At 41.1% G+C, this 20923-nt stretch overlaps 1 protein-coding gene across 1 annotated transcript in view; it reads right to left on the bottom strand.

Annotated features, from left to right (window-relative positions):
* Positions 1–20923, bottom strand: part of LOC117459991 (protocadherin-15-like) — a 286712-nt gene that overhangs the window by 80042 nt on the left and 185747 nt on the right. The window contains exons 12-18 of the mRNA XM_034101188.1: positions 18693–18899; positions 18467–18487; positions 12932–13066; positions 7216–7365; positions 5552–5745; positions 4219–4351; positions 3868–3947 (exon numbers count right to left, since the gene is read on the bottom strand). Of these exons, the coding sequence (XP_033957079.1) occupies positions 3868–3947; positions 4219–4351; positions 5552–5745; positions 7216–7365; positions 12932–13066; positions 18467–18487; positions 18693–18899 (920 nt within the window). The remainder of the gene's footprint in view (positions 1–3867; positions 3948–4218; positions 4352–5551; positions 5746–7215; positions 7366–12931; positions 13067–18466; positions 18488–18692; positions 18900–20923) is intronic.

The raw sequence follows: 20923 nt of genomic DNA, 5'->3' as shown, positions 1-20923 counted from the left end.
ACTGAATACTTTCTGTATAGCGATTGGTGGCTGACAGACTCTGAGCCATTGATTCAAGGCTGTGACATGCTCTCTACTATAATGGTGAGTGAGTCTGAAGCATTCCCATCTTTCACTAGGAGAACCTGCCACATTTATAGGTTGTTATAGACTTGAGAGTTCATTATTGGTAATAGCTGGATTGAGCCAACCTCACAGCCTGAATGCAAACGATGCAGCAATGTGAAAATCCCTTCACTGAATCATACCAAAGTCCTGAGTGGTTGAAAAAGGAGAGCGTGAAGTTGGGCTCTGTAGTGCACACTCATCAAGTGTACGAGCTAATCATGATTTGATTCATCATGTGCTCGATCAGCACCTGTTTTGCTTGAAGTTTATATATTGCAAGGTTGCCGAGAGCCTGTGATGGGATTGTTATATTTCTGCAACACAGAGAATGCATTAAAGGATGTGTAATTATCTCAACAGGATTTAAGTCGTATCTGGTATAAGAGATAACAGTGCCAACAATCGGTATCTCCCATTGTTTCATCGTGTCATTGCTGCTATAGCCGCTTTGGAACCATAAAGTACAAATCCCCCCATTAATCAAACAAATCTAAACAGTGGTGCAGATTAAAAGGAAACAAAAGTCAGGGATACTCTGCTGCAACACGGCTTGGCCTTGCATAGCTGAAAGACTGGGGATGGAGACAAAAGAGGATTTAATCAATTAGAGAGAAATGTGTATGGCAGGGTCCTGCAGTTTCAGTCTCCCTGCGTCTCTTCCCTCCATATTTGCTGGCTTTTTAATGTTAAAAAGCACTGACCACTTTAATAAATCAAACCTTTTCCTTGCTCCCTGGGTGAGTTATTCAAATGCAAAGGTTGATTACAGAAGGTAAGGTCAGATGTGTGTTGCATATATTAACTGAACTCATTATTTGGGTATCCAAACGTTATCTTAATCCTGTTGTTTCTGTCTACTTTACATATGACATCCACTGCATTGGTATTCCTCCCAGGTTTGTCTTTCAGTTTTGTTTTCACTTCCTAAAGTTATACAGATTTCATGTCCCTCTTTGGCCAATTAGTGATTTGTGACCTTGGGCTATCCACAAATAATCACCTAAGGCAATTTGTGAGCGTACACAGGTGTGCTTTTCAACTTGGTTCATTGGGATTTCTGATGGTGACAGCAACCAGTGCCAGTGTTCATAAAACAAAGGATAAATTGGCTCATGAATCAGCCAAACCCAATTATTGGCAAGTCAGCAACTAGTCCCTACCCCACAGCCACATTCGCTCTTGCGGTCTATATCATCAGAGGGAAGGTAATGATGATAGACAGACCCTGACTGGTGTATCTGAATGGCCATCACGGTGAAGGAAGGAACACCATGGCTCAACATTTTTTTTTTACTGTGCATCCATCTTTTTCTGACTCACCTTTACTCACCGCTGGGTCACCAGACCCTCCTTCCACCCGCACACTAACCTCCTTTTCCCCTCTCTCGCCAAGTGAGGTTCTTACCCTCATTACCTCTGCCCGCCCTACCACCTGTCCTCTGGACCCTATCCCTTCAAACCTCCTTCAGACTATCGCTCCTGATATTCTACCGTTTCTCACCCATTTCATCAACACTTCTCTAACTTCTGGTCACTTTCCAAACAGTCTCAAGGAGGCAAGAGTAAACCCTCTCCTAAAGAAACCCACTCTCAACCCGTCTGATGTTATAAACGACAGGCCTGTCTCTCTACTCCCGTTCCTGTCTAAAACACTTGAACAACTTAAACTTAAACAACTTAAACTTAAACAACTCTCCTGTTATTTCCATCAGAACAACCTTCTGGATCCGCACCAGTCTGGTTTCAAGGCAGGTCACTCCACAGAAACTGCTCTCATTGCTGTCACTGAGGAACTGCACACTGCCAAAGCAGCATCCCTCTCCTCTGTCATCATCCTTTTGAACCTGTCTGCTGCATTCGACACGGTGAACCATCAGATCCTCCTTCGCACTCTCCAAGAACTTGGAGTTTCAGGCTCTGCACTTTCCCTCCTCACCTCATACCTCAAAGACCGTACCTACAGGGTAACTTGGAGAGGGTCCGAATCCGACCCTTGTCAATTAACTACAGGGGTCCCTCAGGGCTCTGTTCTTGGTCCCCTCCTCTTCTCCCTGTACACAAACTCGCTCGGATCTGTCATTAGCCCGCATGGTGGTTTTTCATACCACTGCTACGCTGACGACACCCCATTAATTCTGTCCTTTCCCCGCTCAGAGACCCAGGTCGTCGCACGCATCTCTGCTTGTCTAGCTGACATCTCTCAGTGGATGTCCGCTCATCACCTCAAGCTCAACCTTGACAAGACTGAACTGCTTTTCCTTCCGGGAAAAGATTGTCCCACTCTTGACCTAACAATCAACATTGGCACCTCTGTTGTTTCCCCGACCCAGACTGCAAGGAATCAGGGTGTGATCCTAGATAACAACCTGTCCTTCACTGCAAACATCGCTGCTACAACCCGTTGCTGCAGATACACGCTTTACAACATCAGGAAGATACATCCCCAGCTGACCCAGAAAGCGACGCAGCTTCTGGTCCAGGCTCTCGTCACCTCACGCCTAGACTACTGCAACTCCCTCCTGGCTGGTCTACCTGCATGTGCCATCCGACCTCTGCAGCTCATCCAGAATGCAGCGGCTCGTCTGGTCTTCAACCTTCCTACATTTTCCCACACCACTCCGCTCCTCCGCTCCCATCACTGGCTTCCGGTAACTGCTAGAATTCACTTCAAGACACTGGTACTTGCATACCATGCTGCGAATGGATCTGGCCCTTCCTACATCCAGGACATGGTTAAACTGTACACTCCAGCGCGTGCACTATGCTCTGCATCAGCCAAACGACTCACTGCACCCTCGCTGCGAGGGGGACCCAAGTTCCCATCAGTAAAAACACGTGGGTTTGCTATCCTGGCTCCTAAATGGTGGAATGAGCTCCCCATTGACATCAGGACAGCAGAAAGCCTGCACACCTTCCGGCGCAGACTGAGAACTCATCTCTTTCGACTCCACCTCGAGCGATAGAATTACTAACAAATAACTGCTAACAGAGCACTTATATACTAATAAAGGACTGGCGTATATATAGCGAGTTGAGTAGCACTTGAAATGCTTGGCTCCATGAAAACTGATGTACTTATATGATTCTGTTTTCTTCAAGGTTCTGTCTTCCTGGTCGAATGTACTTATTGTAAGTCACTTTGGATAAAAGCGTCAGCTAAATGCAATGTAATGTAATATATGTCCTTTGGACTTGAAAAACAACATTAAACACAAATGCTTATCGAATACTTTAATAGTAGAGTTGTCCTTGTCCATGTGTCCATGCGATAACACAGCCAGTGTACACAACGGAGTTGCCTTGTTGCTAAATAAATTAAATATTGATAGACTTTCAAATTGATGTCACAGTTGAAGAGTGCCCTTGCAGAACTATATCACAATAATGACATGCCAACCTAGCACAGCATTTCACATCCATTCGTTTTCGATACAACACTTATGTTCAACTTGCATTAAGAAATAGATGAGGCAAAACACATAGAGACAAGCATATTCACACCAACAAACTAATTACAGGTTAATGAAGTAACCTAAATGTTGTTTAACTCTGAGAGGAAACAAGAGACCTTGGATGAAACCCATGCAGACCCAAAAAGGACATGCTTTTCCCTATTCCCATTTTATAACCCTTTTAGGAGCTTATGAGAAAAATGCCATTCATTCATAATTGACTAGCCTTTCCATCCATCCATACAACCCTTCTCAAGTTGGCCTTGGCTAATACACCTTATGAGGCTCCAAAAATATCTAGACTTACGTTTCAGAGAGGTTGAAGACCTTCTGGGAATCCCCACTCAAAATGCGGTATGTGATCGGGTCATTTTCTCTGTCTGTGGCCTAGGGGAAGGAAAAGAGGAGCAGGATCTTGAAGTTCAAATAGTGCCATTATAGTTGAAGACTATGAGATATGACAGCTGGGCAACTAGGAAGCTGCAGTGGAGCGCACTAGAGAGCACAGGATAGTGAAAAATGAAAAAAGGGAGAAAGGTTGCTGAAACTACAATATGCCTTATTGACAAATCAATCAAACAACAGCATGATACTGATTGCCTCATTACATTTAAAATATCCTTATTTGCATGTGCAGATTTGTGGGTTAGAGGCTCACCTGTAGATTAAGCAGAATGGCTCCAATCCTCATAGCCTCGCTGATTTCCAGGTTGTATGTGAGGAGAGGGAAGCGTGGAGGGCTCTGGTTGTTGGGAGGCAGAACCTCAATGTAAACTGTAGTGATTGAGCTCCTGGCAGAAAGAAAAGCACACATCAGCCCAATGACAGCACTAGTTTCTCCTTGAAACCTACAGTATTGAGCCGTACTGAAGTAACGTGCCCAGAGCAAAGTGAAAAAAGTGTTATGATTTATAATGTTGATCCTAGAAAAAAGTCAACAGGTTTTGATCGCATTTATTTCAAGTGGGATATTTATCTGGGACACAATTACAATTAAAGTTTTTTTTTTACATTCCTAAATGTCACAAACAAAACACAAGCCTTTTATTCATGATTTGTTTATGTTTGAAAAACCTACTTCCAGAGAATTAGCCTGCTTGTTCTCGGTAAGTCACCGCAGGAAACATTTAAATGGAACTGACTGCCTTTATCATTTATTCATTCATTGTGACATCTTTTGTTGAACTGCTAAAGGTACATGTTAAAAATGATCTGACAAGCTGTCATTATGTCAGCCAGTAGCCTGCATTAGTGATGTTGTAATCCTGGACAGTGTAAAATGTCTTAGCCAGTCTTACTAAGATGAAATAAAAAAGGCCCCTGCCCCCCCCAAAAGTGTCATACTTCGAGGTTGAGAAGTCACAATAGCAAAACAAATGTAGTCATTGTAGTCATTTCTTTATAACTGGTAACTTATAAAACTGAATTTCTCCCTTGGGGGATTAATAAAGGTTCATCTTCTTCTTTTTATAAATGTTTATAAAGTCCATACTTCTCTCTAAAATGTCTATTGTCACTACATCTGCTGAAAATCTGCTTCTATAAAAAAAAAAACTGTAACTATACCAATCTGTAGCCAAATAATTCATTAAATTCACCCTGGCATCGTGATGGCAAAATTCCAGGATAAAGAGGAGATATTGTATCCAACAAATCTCATACCAGGTTTGTTAAAGTGTTAGATAAAACAATACCATCTGTGTTTTGGCTCAGAAAAGTTTGTGAGAATTGTTATTTTGTTTGATAATTTACCCCAGAGAAAACTCTGTAACATTGAAAAGCTAACTTGTGAATAAATATGAAAAAATATTGAATAAAATAAAACTCCCTGAGAAGACACACACAAAAACACTGAAAACAACTAATAATGTTTCAATTAAAGAGGAATTAATAGCACCTCATATTAAATAAACTTAATTCAACTGATGCCGACATTTTGTTCAATGTTCAAATTAATCACTCTTTAAAAGAGAGCTACTACAACACAATACCTTCTCTGGATCTCTGGTGCGTTGTCAGAGGCCTTGACGGTCAGAGCGTAAGATTTTCCCACAGTTAAAGTGACACCAGGAGCCACAGTGATGCGTCCAGTGCGGTTGCTGATGATGAAAATTCCCTGGGCACCTGCCAGTATCTCATAGGTCACCTGACCATTCAGTCCCTCATCAGCATCTGTTGCGGTTAACTGGGAGAATGGACAGAGAAAAAGAGACAAACATAATTTTGTTTTGATATTTCGGTGTGTTATAGCTGCCAGCAAATTCCTCACTGAACCCCTCTATCAGTAAATAATTCTCAGCAGGGGGTTCGGACTGATTTGAAGTGCTAGCACAATTTAACAATTATTTATATATATTTAAATATAATTTAAATATATATAATATCTTGCATAGTTTGTTATCAAATGAATTAGACAAATGACACAATTTCCTTCAAGTCAATTATTGAAGGCACCCCGCTGCTTTTAATTATGAACCATCATGATGCAGTTGGCTTCATATCTTTAAGGCCTTGAAACTTTAATCCGAGCTGCCCAGACCTCCTCTTCTCATGCTCCTGACATTGGAGCAAAAGCTGTAGCATCAAATAAGCAGCAGCATTCTCCTGGGGCCTGAGGCTCTCATAAACGGCTTATAAAAATCAGTTAAGCGGTCGTTCCCAACACTCTGTGACCCCTGGCCTCATTTCAAGGAGGGCGAAATGGCTGATTTTTAAGGAAGATTAAACTTGACCTTTTCTGCGTCTGACATTTTTTTAGAGAGGTTTTGCTGAGAGGACAGATCAACTGAAAGAAGAAAAGATCATGCACTGACTACCAAATAAAGGACAATAAAATGATGAAACCTTCCAACATAAATACAGATATAGCAGGGGTTACATTTACATTTTTGGAGGCTGTGAGTGCATATACAAGTACATACAGTATGCACATCCTGACACATGTCCTGTGCATATGAGATTGCTTTTAGTTGGTATTAGTATGGGTATATGTGCATGTATGGAGGCGTGTGGCGCAGTGGACTAGTGTGTTGGTGTTCGGATCAGGGGAGCACAGGTTCAAACCCCACTGCAGTCACCCCAAATTGCTCCTGTGGGGATTGCCCACAGTATTGAGTATGTAAGTCGCTTTGGATAAAACATGTACATACATGTAATGTAATGAAAAAAAAGGGGATATGACATGCATGACCTTTAAAGTGCTTTAATTAAATAACATAAACAATATTCCAAATCCATTAATATATTCAAAAATATTAAATCACATCTTGGTTGCAAAATCCTTTTTAAGCAAGTGGAAGATTGATTAACGGCCATCAGTAATGCCTACTGTTATAATGTTGTTATCTTCAGCCATCACAGCAGCTGATCTGCTGGATAAAAGGTTTCCCAGGCATGTGCACTCAGGACAGAGAGACACATTCACCTTGACTTATCTGTGATGACTGCAAGGGAGAGGAAGGGAACTGTTCCAGGAGTTCGCCTGTCAACACAATGCACTGGATTGCGGTGCTTATTTTTTTACTTTGAGCATGAAAGAACGGGAGTGTGAGAGGTTCTTTACAACGGGGACAAAGACGGAGGCGTAAAGAACAGTGCCAGAGCAAAAGAGGAGAAGAGAGGGAGAAAGGCAAGAAAGGATTGTTGAAATGATTACCTGTAGAACCGTCTCCCCGGGTTGCATGTCTGTGAAGACTTCAACGCTGTAGGAGACCTCGGGAAACGTGGGTGTGTTGTCGTTGGCATCAATGACCAGGATGTTCACAGTGACCGGGGTACTCTGCTGGATGCCATCCGATGACACCATCTGTAGACAAAATAAATATAAATACATATGTATATTGTAGTATTGTAGTAAACAAAGTCTGTATATTTGGGAAATAAATCTGAGGACTGATTTCTTTATATTCAAGCTTATGCTTTCAGGACTGTTTTGCTTTGAAAAGACAACCCAAGGTCTTTTTCCACCGTCATTAAGTCACTTACACTTTGCCTTTGTATTCAGTATGTTCATCTTGCATTTCCTTAACGTTGGAAATGCCTTTAAAGGGATGAGATGAGAGGGCTTGTATAAAGATTGACAAAAGGACAGTTTGCAAACTGAGCAAACTGAATGTTTATAAGCCCTTGGCAGCTCTGATCTGCTTGACAGAGACGGAGAAAATGGACTGAGAACAATACATCAAGTGTGAGAGAGAGAAGATCTAAACAACTGTGGCACAGCAAAAGAATATGGGACATTGTTTTTTCTCGAGAATTTGAACTCAGCCCTAAAATGGTTTTGATGTACATCAGGAAGATTCCTTTAGTAGCAGAGCTATACATTTCCAGAAACAGAAGCTTCTTTCTCTCCTTACAAACCGTCTCTCTTTCCTTTGCCAATTCTATGACGGGAGAAGGCCAGACATGTTTTGGGCCAAGACAGAACACAGATTAGGATTGACTGAGTCATCACAGATCTATGTGAAGACACTCCAAAATTACACACATGTGCTGACACATCTATGCAGTGTGCACATATACGCGGAACAAATGTAAACAATGTCACGCCTTGTTCCTTATCTCTCTCTTCCTCACTCACACAAATAGTAAGAACCGACACAAATATAATAAACAATGAAGGCTGATATTTATCTAAATTAAATCTGTGTGTACACTCTCCCTCCAGTACAGGATACAAAGCGTAATTATACATTGATGTGATGCTTCTTTACACTAAGACAAGATTCTTCTCTTTGAAAATCTCATAGACAACATTATCTTCAGAAAAGCAAATGCTTTCAAAGCCTCTGTACTATTGTCTAATTACAATCATGTTAACAAGCTTTAAAGGTGGGGTAGGTAAGTTTGAGAAACCGGCTCGAGATACACTTTTTGTTATATTCCATGGAATGCTCTTAACATCCCGATAGCAATGAATATCTTAAGTGCTTTGACAAAAAATCCATAACAAAATGTCACCTCTGGAAGCCGTAGTACTATAAAAAGCACGACCAATTATTTTAGCCGGCCCGGCTAAAATAACTGGATGGCCTACCTGCCTGTCAGCCTTCCATCTGTGCACAAACTTATCTCGTGCCCTCATTGGTCATGTGCGCGTTCGTGTGTTGGAGGAGGGGCTCTGTAAGAAAGTGGCAGATTTTTTTCCGATTGTGTATTTTCAAATTATAGCGCACTCGAGCTGGTTTCTCCAAAATTACCTACCCCACCTTTAAGCAAGACAACATAAAGCAATGCATAACTTGTATTATTAGAGAATGAAACGTGGATTTAATACATTGTGTTGATTTATGTACTCGTGAATTGGACTAGTTGTGTTAGATTTAGATACAAAGGCAGGTTGTGAAATGTCAGTTTGGATATTTCTGCAGCCAACGCAGAGAAAGCAGGATATCAGCAGCTTTCAGGCAAAAACACTGCTGTACAGAAGGTCACCTGCATTTTGGCACAACAATGATATGTGTTAAACTGAGGAGAATACTATTAGGTCAGAAAAACACACTGTCAAGTGCAGTCTTAGTAGGATATCTTTACTGATAAATAGAAGAGAAACAGAATCAGATAAGAGGGACGACTACAACAATTCAGTTCTTATTTATGAAAAAATTAAAAACTCTGATCCAAGTGTATCGACCGGGTATCCAGTTTCACAATTTTTGAGGCCAAAATGTAATGCAAAAATCTTCAGTATATAATTATATTTATCAAACTTTCCTGAACTGTTATTATTATTGCTAAAATATAGAACAATCACTGCTCACATTTCCTTACAAAAACACATTTCCACCCTGGTAAATGATAAAGATATATTATTTTCTATTTAAAACACAATATTGAACCATTGAAGTTTATACATATTGTGTGTGTTCCTTAGTTTAGCACTTAATGTAAACTATGATTTTCTGACATGGTTTATAAAGTAATTTAATAAGCAGCCTACCAAATGTTATCAGTCAGCCTGCAACACAGTATTTCACAGAACAGTTAGCAAAAAAACATGTATAATATAATAGGATATATTCATGATGCATTATGGGCCAACATAGAAACATGTTTCAACAACAACCACAACAACAACAACCACCACTTCAATATTCACCAGTGCGTCATCTTTTATTTTGTATTGAAACACTGATGTGGAGGATGAGAGATGGAGAGGACGATCCTGCTAATTATCCTGGAATAGAATAGTTCCCTTACATCTGATATTGAATGCAGAAGTCCTTCTAAGGAGCTGTATTGAACTGTCACCACTGCAAAGTGGATGCATATTGTGATGCACACTCTAATGTGGATCCAGAGATTCTTTATTCCTCATGAAAAATAAACCCAATAAGAGACACACCTGCAGTATACTGGACTACAATTGAAATATTTAATAGATTAACAAACATCAACTTTATTCACACAGGGTGAGGTTACAATTATTACATTTGACGGGCTGAAAACAGCACATTCTGCCTCTTTTTGCATTAAAAGTGTGTTATCAAAATAGTTGCAGATTATCCGTCCACACATTCTTCTCACATAGAACATTCCATTGATGTAAAAACCAACCCAAACAAACCTAGCATTATATCTCAATCTACAGTGATCCGAATCATCCCCGTTCAGAAACTCCCTCACTGTCCAGGGAACCGTTCCCACCGATCTCACTGCTGGCTTGCCAATGCTCTCTAATCCACAAGAATACCTCTGGGGAGGGCGCTAATCTATTTCCCAAGATGCTGCCATCACTCTGAGCAGCACAGAAACAAGTCACTATGGTAAACCAGGCTGTAAACCCACTAAAAACACCATACATTAAGAAGATTAATAAAACGTTATCGAGATTATAAGTAACCCACTCCAGAATCCTAATGGAACATGAAAGTAGCGGCAGAGTTCAATGAGACTGAACCGTGTCATATATTAAAAGATTAGAGAGTTCCCACAAAATGTACTCTCTATATGTCTCTTCAAAGGAATAGGTTGATAACTTTGAACGCTTAAATCCAAAAGGATTTTATTTTCTCTAAATGTTACACTAAATAGTATGTATATATATATATACTGTATGTCCAGTACATAGCAAAAAGTCAATCAAAAAGAGAAATGCCTACAAGAACAGAACTTTGTTCCATGGGTAAAACAATCTGGCAAGGCACCAGTGATTATTAACATGGTAACCCTAAACAAACAACATATAACTCTAATAGTATCATACTCATTCAGTTTCAGTATTAAAGGGAAATGGAAACACTTTTCAAACTGCTTTCCATGCGACAATATTCGCATTAGGAAATTTATTTATCTAGTCTATTTCCAATGTAAACGATCGAGATACGCAAATTTACTTTTTGAAATACGTGCCTAATGACCATGGGCGCTTCCATTGCTCCGGGACTTTTCCAGTGACGTCACTGAGTGGGTACGGCTTCCTGGGCCAAAGCTCAATAACAAACAACATGGCGTGCAATGCACCAGTAGTTTACATTACAAGAAAACGGTCGTCGTCAGGAGTTTATTGTATTGCCCCAGGCTGCACAAATGGATTTTATACGAAGAAGGAAGAAGTACATTTCCATAGGCTGACGCTAAAGGATGAGAAGCTGCTCAAAGTCCAGTCTGGATGCCTGGTTCAATACAAAACATCGGATTTGAAGCCAGGATCTGTTCCCACAATATTCGATTTCTCAACGTATGCAGTCGGGAACACCGACCGTCCCAGCACGTCGGCCGCGCAAGACAATGACAGTGTCAACAAACGTGAAGTTCGAGCCACCAAACGAGTTGCTTCATGCCGAGAGAGAGGTAAATATTGCAGCACTACCAGATTACTAGCTCACACATGTATTTACTGACACAGTGTGACCTTATTAATTAACGCAATCGCGTCCAAACTAAATGGTAGCTATTATTATGACGTACAATAGAGAATTGGGGGTGTTCTACAGCTCAACTAATTAAACTGGCATACACACGCTCATCTGTCGAAAACAGCCCTAAAAAGGCTAGTATTGCTGGACTAGGTGTTCAATGGATGGTATTGCAGGACCCAGAGCGCACGGAGCACAGAGCGGACAGCAGATAACGGAATTGCAGTTGTATTGCTTATAGATTATCAGAACATTTCAAAGGGGACACAGCCCCATTTGATATTAACCTATGGATTAACTACATCATCGTTTTTATCGTTGTAATGCCATTGAAGACCAGTTTAGACCAGACAATGAGGAAGGTAAGCCGTTAGCCTGGCGTATTTTAGTACCTAGCGCCACTTGTTTTGATGTACGTTTTTGTTGATAACCTCGCGAATTTGTATCTTTCAGTGTTGAGGTAGGCACCGTTAGATTCTGTGTCTCCTTGCGATAATAAACGATGTGTTGGATCTGCGGCTAGGATAAGTAATAAAGGAGCTAGGAGTGATTTTCGGTGCAGTAATAGGTTAGCATTTTTCGCTCGGGGCTAATTCAGAGGCTCACTGTTAGCATTGTGTTTTTTTTAATTTTTTTATTCCGGATCGTATGCCACTCTATTCGACCGAATCGGTTCATAAGCATAGGCCATGGGATGCCTGGTAACTGTAGATGCTTCCACATCAATGTCATCTCCCGACGAATAGTCAAATTCATCGTTCAAATCGTCAATCTCATTGCAAAATTCCTCCATCGCTGCCATATCTGCTACGTTGTGTTGACTTCCGGTATGGATACCCGGAGCGAAGACCCATCCAGTGACGTCACCATTTGGGACTCTCCTAATGGCAGCGGCTGGTCCCGGAATTCCCCACCCGGCCGGCTGATAATTAATTTTCTTTTGGCGAGTAATATCATATACAATAAATATTACGATCAATACCCATTGTAAAATGAATAAACTACCGGAATATTATAACTGTAATTGGTGTTTCCTTTCCCCTTTAATCAGTTTTAAATGTTTTGTGATCTGACAAACTTGTTTGTGTCTTCTATATTATTAGCATATTTATTTGCCTTAATTTGCATGGATCGTGTTTACTTTTTTGCCAGTGCTATTTGCAGTTTCTTTATTCTTTGCATTGTACACTTTAAGTTGCTAGTGATAAGTCTAACTATATGCAAATATATATATATCTATTAACTGTATATAGAGATTAACATGAGACAGATGTTGAATATTCTTATTTGAATAGCAGTTAGTAAAACAAGTGAACAGACTGTTGTACTTTACTGTTATTTGACCCTTGATAAAGGTCATATTGTTGCAAAAGTGTCAGGCCAGCTTTGTGTCTACGGGTGCCTCTTGGTATAAACCTAACCTGTGAGTTCTATTTATAAACACAGAATAGGAGATGTAGGTCAAAGGGCGTGAGTGCTGTCTTGTGGATAGAGACCACTGAGTCTGAGGCCTACCGTGAAAGTATAGACCATCTGCTGCTCCCGATCCACAGGTTTAATCAACTTCAGGTAGCGGATTATCCCAGATGGGGTCAGGCTGAAGATCGTGGTGTAGTCATCCAGGGTAATCTTCAGCAAGGGGTCTTTTGTCTTCCAACAAAAAGATATACAGAAAGAAACAAGTTACCATGGTGACATGAGTATGTCATCACATTTTTTTACAAGGCCGCAGCTGTGGGGATGGGAAAACCTATCAGTACGTTTTGATCCGTCAAAGAGTTGAAAAAGTAATCTCCTGCAGGTCCCTCATCTATCTTAAGAAAACAGCGGAGAAGGAGCTGAGGAGGGGAACAAGAAACCAATGTTTTGATACACGATAGTATCAAGAAAGAGAGGAAATCACTTCTGCTAAAACAACTTACAAGCATTACAGCCTCTGATGCTTTGTAGGGAAATATATCGACCACATTAAGCAGTCGTTAAAAGGTATTGGTTTAATAGCTTTTGTTTAGGGCATCCAGGTACTAAATAAGATTGAAAACATTATAAATAAAGTTCAATTTATCCAAAGATGCCTCATCACTGATGTGGTTTGATTGTGTTACAAATAGACCTTGAGTCCATTGTGGGCCATTGCTGCTAGTCGGCTTCGATTCCCGTCCATCAATGAGTCCTCTTAAGAGAGTTTGGTAAACATCGGGACTGGGTGGCTTATTGATTTTGTTATCTCTGCTTCCACTCCACTATGATTTGTTAATCTTCTCCGAACATGGAATAAAGGGTTTTGTGAAAGATGAACTAAAGGTAGTAGTCATTTGTTTTGGTCTGTGTGTGTTTGAGACCGTGTGTATCCACCCATTCAAACATAAATCTATCAGTGCAGTTAGGATATGAGGAACATTTAAAGCATTCTCCGCTGTGGTTGGTGAAGACACACACTCACACAGCAAAGTGCACCCACACAAACACACAGTTTGTTAAATGTGTCAAACAAATATGTCAAAACACCCCCTTCCACCAACTACACACACAACAATCAATGAAAAATATTTTGAAGTTGGTATTCAAAGAGAATAATTCCATAAATTCTGACTGAAGATATAGCAGAAACCACAGCAACAAACACCCATCTGCATAGAAAGAAGAAGAACACTGCACAGCAAAACACTGCAAACAAAAACACTCCCATTAGGATAAAGAGTCAGTGCATCTAGATTAATCCACGCACACACACTTGCTACTACCAGAGACTTGCATTGCATTTAATCCTATGATTTTCATTATTTTGAAATATGAATACAAAACAAATCATTTCTGCTGTGGACATTTGGCAGAAACAATGGAAAGCTAAACATGTAATATTTGGGATGTCTCCAGCAGCAGATTAGTGTTATCAGTTTGTTTTTACTTTGTGCAAAGTGATGTATCAAATAAATCTAGGGATGTCTCGAGTTAGTTTAAGAGCAGGGATCAAGTTTATACAAGACTTTCTTCTTCATGGATTAGTGTACTATCCACTTATAGTATTTTGTTTATAAAACACATTGAGCTCAAGGTAAGCTACATTTACAAGTGTTTCCCCTTTAAACACACTGTAACGAACCACTTTCTGTAGCAGAGGCGTAGGACTAATTATTCATCGATTTCAAGTTGCAATTTGAAACATGTGGTTAGCTAATTACAAACCTGTGAATTAGGATACACTGCTTGTGCTGTGATCCAGGGTTTAAATCGTTTCATTAAAACATCATACTATCCTATTGACCACACAGAGAGAGTATTGCCCATGGACTAAGAAAGTGCAGCTGGAGCCTGAAAGAAGACGGGTGTAGAGTGTGCATCACAACTGATAATGGATCAAATGTAACCAATGCTGAGGAACTAAATCAATGCACCAGGCTTCAGTGGCGGCCAAAGGCTGCATCATGTGATTGATAATTGCAGCTCTCTGTTCAGTAATTTCTGCTCGTCCTCAGGGTTTTGTTTGAATTGCTTTTTGTTTTCTTTATCAGAAATTGCTCGGAAAGATGATGCAACACTTAATAGGGCAACAGGATTTTGTAAACAGTGTAACAGGACTGGGCAGATAAAGAGAAAAGTGGTAGTGCAGCAATCACGACAGAGGCAGTGTTCAAGTCCAACAAGAGGCTGTATTGCTGTTAAACTCAAAAATACCTTTAACTAGTGATGGCAGTTTGACACTGAAGCTTCGAACGGAGCTTCAACCCTGGACTTCCTATTCCATAGAAGCAGTGCTTCGAAGCTTGCTTCAAATCACGTGACATATGACGTCCGAAGCAGCAACTGCTTCAAATCACGTGACATGTGACGTCCGAAGCAGCAACTGCTTCATTTCCTGAATGAATCACTTGACTGGTTCGCGGTCCATTCACGCGATTCAATGCACTGCCTCGACTCGATTCTGACAGGTGACAGGTTGAAACAGTTTCAAACTTGAGTGCTTCAAGACTTTATGACCGCTCTAAACAATGCACAATGTGTGGGTTGTTGTCGTAGTTTTCGTTGTTGCTGTTGGTATTGCATTTGAATTGTAGTATCATTATAGAGCAAGCCAGGAAGAAAGATAGGTCGTTCTGGCTCTGGAAACACTTCGAAATGTGGAGAAGTTGTGAACAAAAAAAGACAATTATCAGTAATATAAAAACAGTTAAATATTTCAAGGAATAGATAGCCCAGTGGGTACAGCCGGCGGCCCGAATGCGGTAATGTCCTCCGCGCAGCTGGTTCAAAGCCCAGAATGGACGTATTTTAATCTTTGCTTTTCAACTTTAATGACTGATAAAAGGCCCTCTCCTCCCAAAAACATGTCTAGCACTCTCTAGTCTCTTCTCAATAACCCAATACACACAATTATCAATCTTTAATTGCAAATAGAACATGATATTCAGTCTTAGTGTGTGTGCATCGAATATTTTTCAAGGCAAAGATACGTTAAACCCACTGCAGCCTTGCACTTCGCCAGGAGAGGTCGCTGTAACTGAAGCTTCGAGAAATGAACCTATTTCCGACACAATTTTCCAAGTGGTTCGACGCTTCATTCAAAGCTTCATTTTGCCATCACTACCTTTAACTATAGAAAGGCTAACGTAGCCGGGCCGCTAACCGACTTACCAGCTTACAAACTGTTTCCTCACGCTGGGAGTCTCCTGCTCCCTCCATGTGCCACCCACGACTGAGCAACTCTAGAGAGGCTTCTCAATACTCAAATTTCCCCTCCTCAACTCCTCGACTCCTCGGTCCTCCGGTAGTGACCCGGAAATGAATTTCAGCGCGCCATTTTGAAGGACGTCTCATTTCTCTAAATGCACACCGAGGACCGAGGATCGAGCGTCGAGGAGGCTCTCTGGAGGAGCTATAACCGAGGATACACTGATGGTTCCTCCACGGCTCCTCCGCGGATGCATTTCCGGGGAACGGTCGGAGGCGTGACGCACGGCCGGACTTATCTCAGCCAATGACAGCTCTGCATGCATCCCCTGGATATTATTTTAGAAACTGCTCTCATCGCAACGCGATGTTTACAGTGAGAACAGCTGTGAGGCCCGTGCAGAAAGCAGAGCAGTGTGTAAAATATATATCACTCAGTATAACAGACCTACTCTCTTTATTTGCTTTAGTTTAGTAGATATCTACAAAGAGTCGATATTTTTCTAAGACCATTTAGTGCTTCACATAATAAAATACACAACGGCTGTAGCCTGATTATGCGTTAGGAGCTGTAGGTGTGTGTGGTACAGTGTCGGTGCGTGTTGTACAGTGTTTAGGTGTGTGTTGTACAGTGCGCAGATGCGGCGGACAGACAGGTCTCAGTTGGTTTGGTGTCCTCTGCTTACTTTTAATACTTGCAAATACAACTTTTGGCCCGTAATTTCAATTCCCCATTTCATCGACCAGAGAGAGGGGGGGATATATCCAGTCTCTGATTGTGTTACATTATTATGAGAGTGCTCTCATACTTTAAATTGCATATATTTATATAAATATATTTGTGTGTGTGTGTCTGCATCTGTAGCCTGTTATTGTCTCATTATACCGCACTCTCAATGAATTCAAAGTACATATGTGGGGGAACAATGTTCAGCTGATCTAACAGAGATTATAAAATATGACAAAACACTCGACAGCTGATGCAGCTGTTGCCACGTAATAATGAACGGACGTCGCTTTAATATGACCGCTCAGAGGAGAGGAGTTCTCATTTCTTTAAACGTCTGCTGCTTCCCCTCCTCTCTCCTCGGTTCCCCTCCTCGGTCCTCCGCTCGCATCTCCTGTGGGCGGGTCTAAGTATCGAGGAGGGGAGTCGAGGAGGGGAGTCGAGGAGGGGAAATTTGAGTATTGAGAAGCCTCTTAGGTGATTTTGTCTCCCTTGAGGGAGTGATTAGCACCAGGTGTGAGGTCTCCCCACCTGCTCCCAATACTGTTAATTGGAAGCGGGTGGAGCCACCTATTGGGAATGTAGGTGTCTCCCACTACTCTGCCTCTCAGTCCCTTACAACAGGCTATTTCTTGCACAGTTTTTGTGAGAAGGCCACACTGAGTGAGAAACGGCAATAATTAAATCTGCCAGAGCACTCGTTGATTACAGGGTTTCCAACAAGATGGAGTTCAGGGCAGAGGATGATTGTGAGGGTGTAGGAGCAGAGCAAAGCCTCGTCTCAGGTACGGTCTGAAGAGAGTCAACGAAGCAACTGTGACAAACTTGTCAGGATGTACAGTGTTGAATCAATTAACATGTCCCTGTGTCCTCTCCAGGATTTTACTCATACCCTCTCTGTTGTAGCGCATGTAAGGATGTCATACCTGAAGCTAGTTCTGCATCTTCCAAGAACATCAACTCTTGTTGAAAATGACGAGAACACAGACAAAGAAACATGTTCGGCAAGCAATAAAGTCAGAAGCCCTTGGCTACTTGGAAGCTAAATATAGCACTAGGAGCTTATCGACATTACTTTGTTCATTGATCCAAGATTTAAGATTAACTACATAAGCGTGAGACTCCCAGGCAGTGTGTGAAGATGAGGAGAAACAGGTGACCCGAAAGTTAACTCGTCTTCTTCTGTATGTGTTAGTTAGTGGAACAATGACAATGTGCCGCAGCGAAGACCAAACAAACAAGACAAAACAGATGTGTTTTACAGCGAGCATTTTGTTTGAGGTGGAACTTAAGAGAAAGTATCTTGAAGTAAATTATACCACGCACTGCAAGAGGCTGTAACATTAAATATTCTAAGAACGGAGAGCTTTTGAGTATTGAAATCCTTTAATTGAATTGGCTTTATTGACTTAAATGGAGGCCTGCTTTAATCTGTTTAGAGTTCACAGAGCAGCTGTATAATGCAAGAAAACATAAATATTGGATTCACCTCTGTATCAAAATATATGAATAATACTACAACAGTTATTTTTTAATGGACTAAAGTGGGGGATTAAGTGCAAAGAAACATGTTCGGGACATCCCTATTACACTCTGTATGTTTCTATGTGTGTGAGTGTGTGCCATTGCATCTAAGAGCAACCCCCTTTACCTACAGGTGTGTCACCAGGATCCAGCTAAAACAAGGAGAAAAATACAGCAGGAAAATGAGTCATGAATGTGTTACTTTTTGTGAACGCACAACAAACACTTGGAAATAAATATGAACCTGTAAACAATATATAATCAAATGCACCACATGTGCTTTGTATTTGAATGCACACATTTATGGGTGGGCATGTGTTAAGTGCAGGGTGCCTTGTAAAGGTTCTTGCGTTCTACCTCCTCAATGTCATTATCCAGAGCGATGATTCCCAGGGGCGCGGTGAGGTTGGCACTGGCGGAGATAGTCGTTCCCACTGGGGAGGACTCACTCACATAGCCCTGATAGGTGGCAAACTGGAAATACGGTGCCTGGTTGTTCTCATCCAGGATTTCGATAATGAGGTCAGCGTAGGCCGGGAGGGGGTGACCGTTGTCCTGTTCAGCCTGAAATTATACGAAAAAAGACAAGAGTGAGTCAAATAACTGATAACCAGTCTGCTAGAAATGTATTAAGAAGTACTAATAATGAGTTGTAAGATTAAAGTAACACACTCAAGAGTTATGCGGTCCCAACTGTTATGCAGACATAGGGACAAAAAGAGTCATTTCAATTACAAAAAGCTACATTTATTAAATGTAATCAGGGGTCCATTTAGAATTAGGCCTTAGTAATTACTAGAGCATTTGACGGGGAGAGGCAGTAATTAGTGGCTCTAACTACTCCGTCAAATTGGTGACCATTGATAAAAAGCAGGGTCAATGGGTCCCCTTCTCACTAAGTCAGTGCCAGAAATTGACCAATTAACTAGTAAACATGGCTGTCTCCATTAGTGCTTACTCAACTCAGCTTAAAGCTGTCTGGTTATGTACTCTGTTTTGCCTGAAAGCTTGAAATAAAATGTGGAACTGTTTGGTATGACACAATCCCAGTTAACATCTCTTCCTCATGTTTATTTCTTTCGCCAGAAACGGACCTGCAGCGTCGAGCCACGGAAAACAACTCATTTAAATGTTATATTGCAAGATGGGATTCATTTTAATGTTAACAAAAATTGCTGAATAAGGTTCAAGTCAGTTGTTGAGAAAACTAGCAATAATAAAAACAAATCCTACTACATATAATTAATATATTACCGAATACTGAAACATGCAGTGCAATTTGATACAACAATGTTACAACACAGTTTATGCACACAGTCAATTCCCAGAGCTGGACACTCTCCCAAAAATACATGAGGGAATTGTTGACACACCTGCATCCAAAACTAGCTTGTGTTTGTGTCGCATATTGCTCACCTACCAGAAGATAAACATCTCTTATTCTTCATGTTGTTGCACAGTTGACACGAATGCTTAAGAAACACAGCTAATTACCACAAATCAAAATGTGTGTTGTCCTAACTATCAAACTGTACCGAAACATAACAGAGCTGTTCTTTAACCCGAGTTGTGTCTTACACCAGCTTAGTGACAGAAGTGTGGTCAGGCTGTCACTGCACATTTTTTCCCTCCGAGGCACATATGTTGCTATTGGCTCCCACACTGGGATGCTTCAGAAACATTGAGGCTTTGCAAATACAGATGGAGAGGGGGTGTGAGGCGACATCAGTTTAAGCCATGACCTGGAACTAATTCTGCACATTAGCTCAATTTCACTGGGCTTGTGTTGCAGAGTGATGATTGTAACAGAATCATTTGTTTCTACAGCTAAATGGAAAAAATGCTGGGGCCAAAACTACTCAGAAGATTGCTGTTATTTGTATTGTTTGTCTTTTCTATTGCAAAACCCTGCTCCGCCGTTTTTGGCACATCAAGTTGAGTTTCACAACAGCTCGTGTTTTTATTGGCATCGCAATGAAAATGCCAGGTAATCTTCACCAATCATCTTCTACCTTCCTCTCTTATCTGATGATAAAGAACACCCACACTGCAAGGACCCAAAGATCCAATCTGCTCACACAAACACCTGAGGGACAAGTGGTGTCATTGACAGACAAAGTGTGTGTGCCTCGATGTTCTCGCTATTTCTCAGCATTAACAAAAACATTTTCCGTCCGAGAGAGAAAAGACGGGGTGTGAGATTACTGTGTTCCCTGGTGATTCAGCTCTTTAGCGATGTCCTTATTTCTGTGAGGCAGTGCTAAATGACCTGCGCTCCACAGCTACTACACACAAGCCTGCAGGAGATTCACTGCTTCCCAAAGTCACTGTTTATCAGTCTTAATTCTGCTGTCCTGACTACATTGCCTTAGAGCGCCATACTGCATTTCTTTGCTTCCTTGTTTCTATTAAACCATGCTATTTCTCTCCATCTGCCTTTGTCACTTGTCTTCATTTCGTCCATGTAATCCTCGTGGAAATAGCCCTATCAGGATCAATCATGACTTTGGAAGATAAACAGATTTTTTTTTTTAAATATGCTTGAGGTGCTGCAGCTCACCCCATCCCATATATGTTTGAAGTCTTTT

The sequence above is a fragment of the Pseudochaenichthys georgianus genome, chromosome 15, assembly GCF_902827115.2.
Source record: "Pseudochaenichthys georgianus chromosome 15, fPseGeo1.2, whole genome shotgun sequence".
Lineage (NCBI taxonomy): Eukaryota > Metazoa > Chordata > Actinopteri > Perciformes > Channichthyidae > Pseudochaenichthys > Pseudochaenichthys georgianus.
Note: the sequence above shows the minus strand (reverse complement) of the source record. Positions and strands in the feature narration are given on the sequence as shown.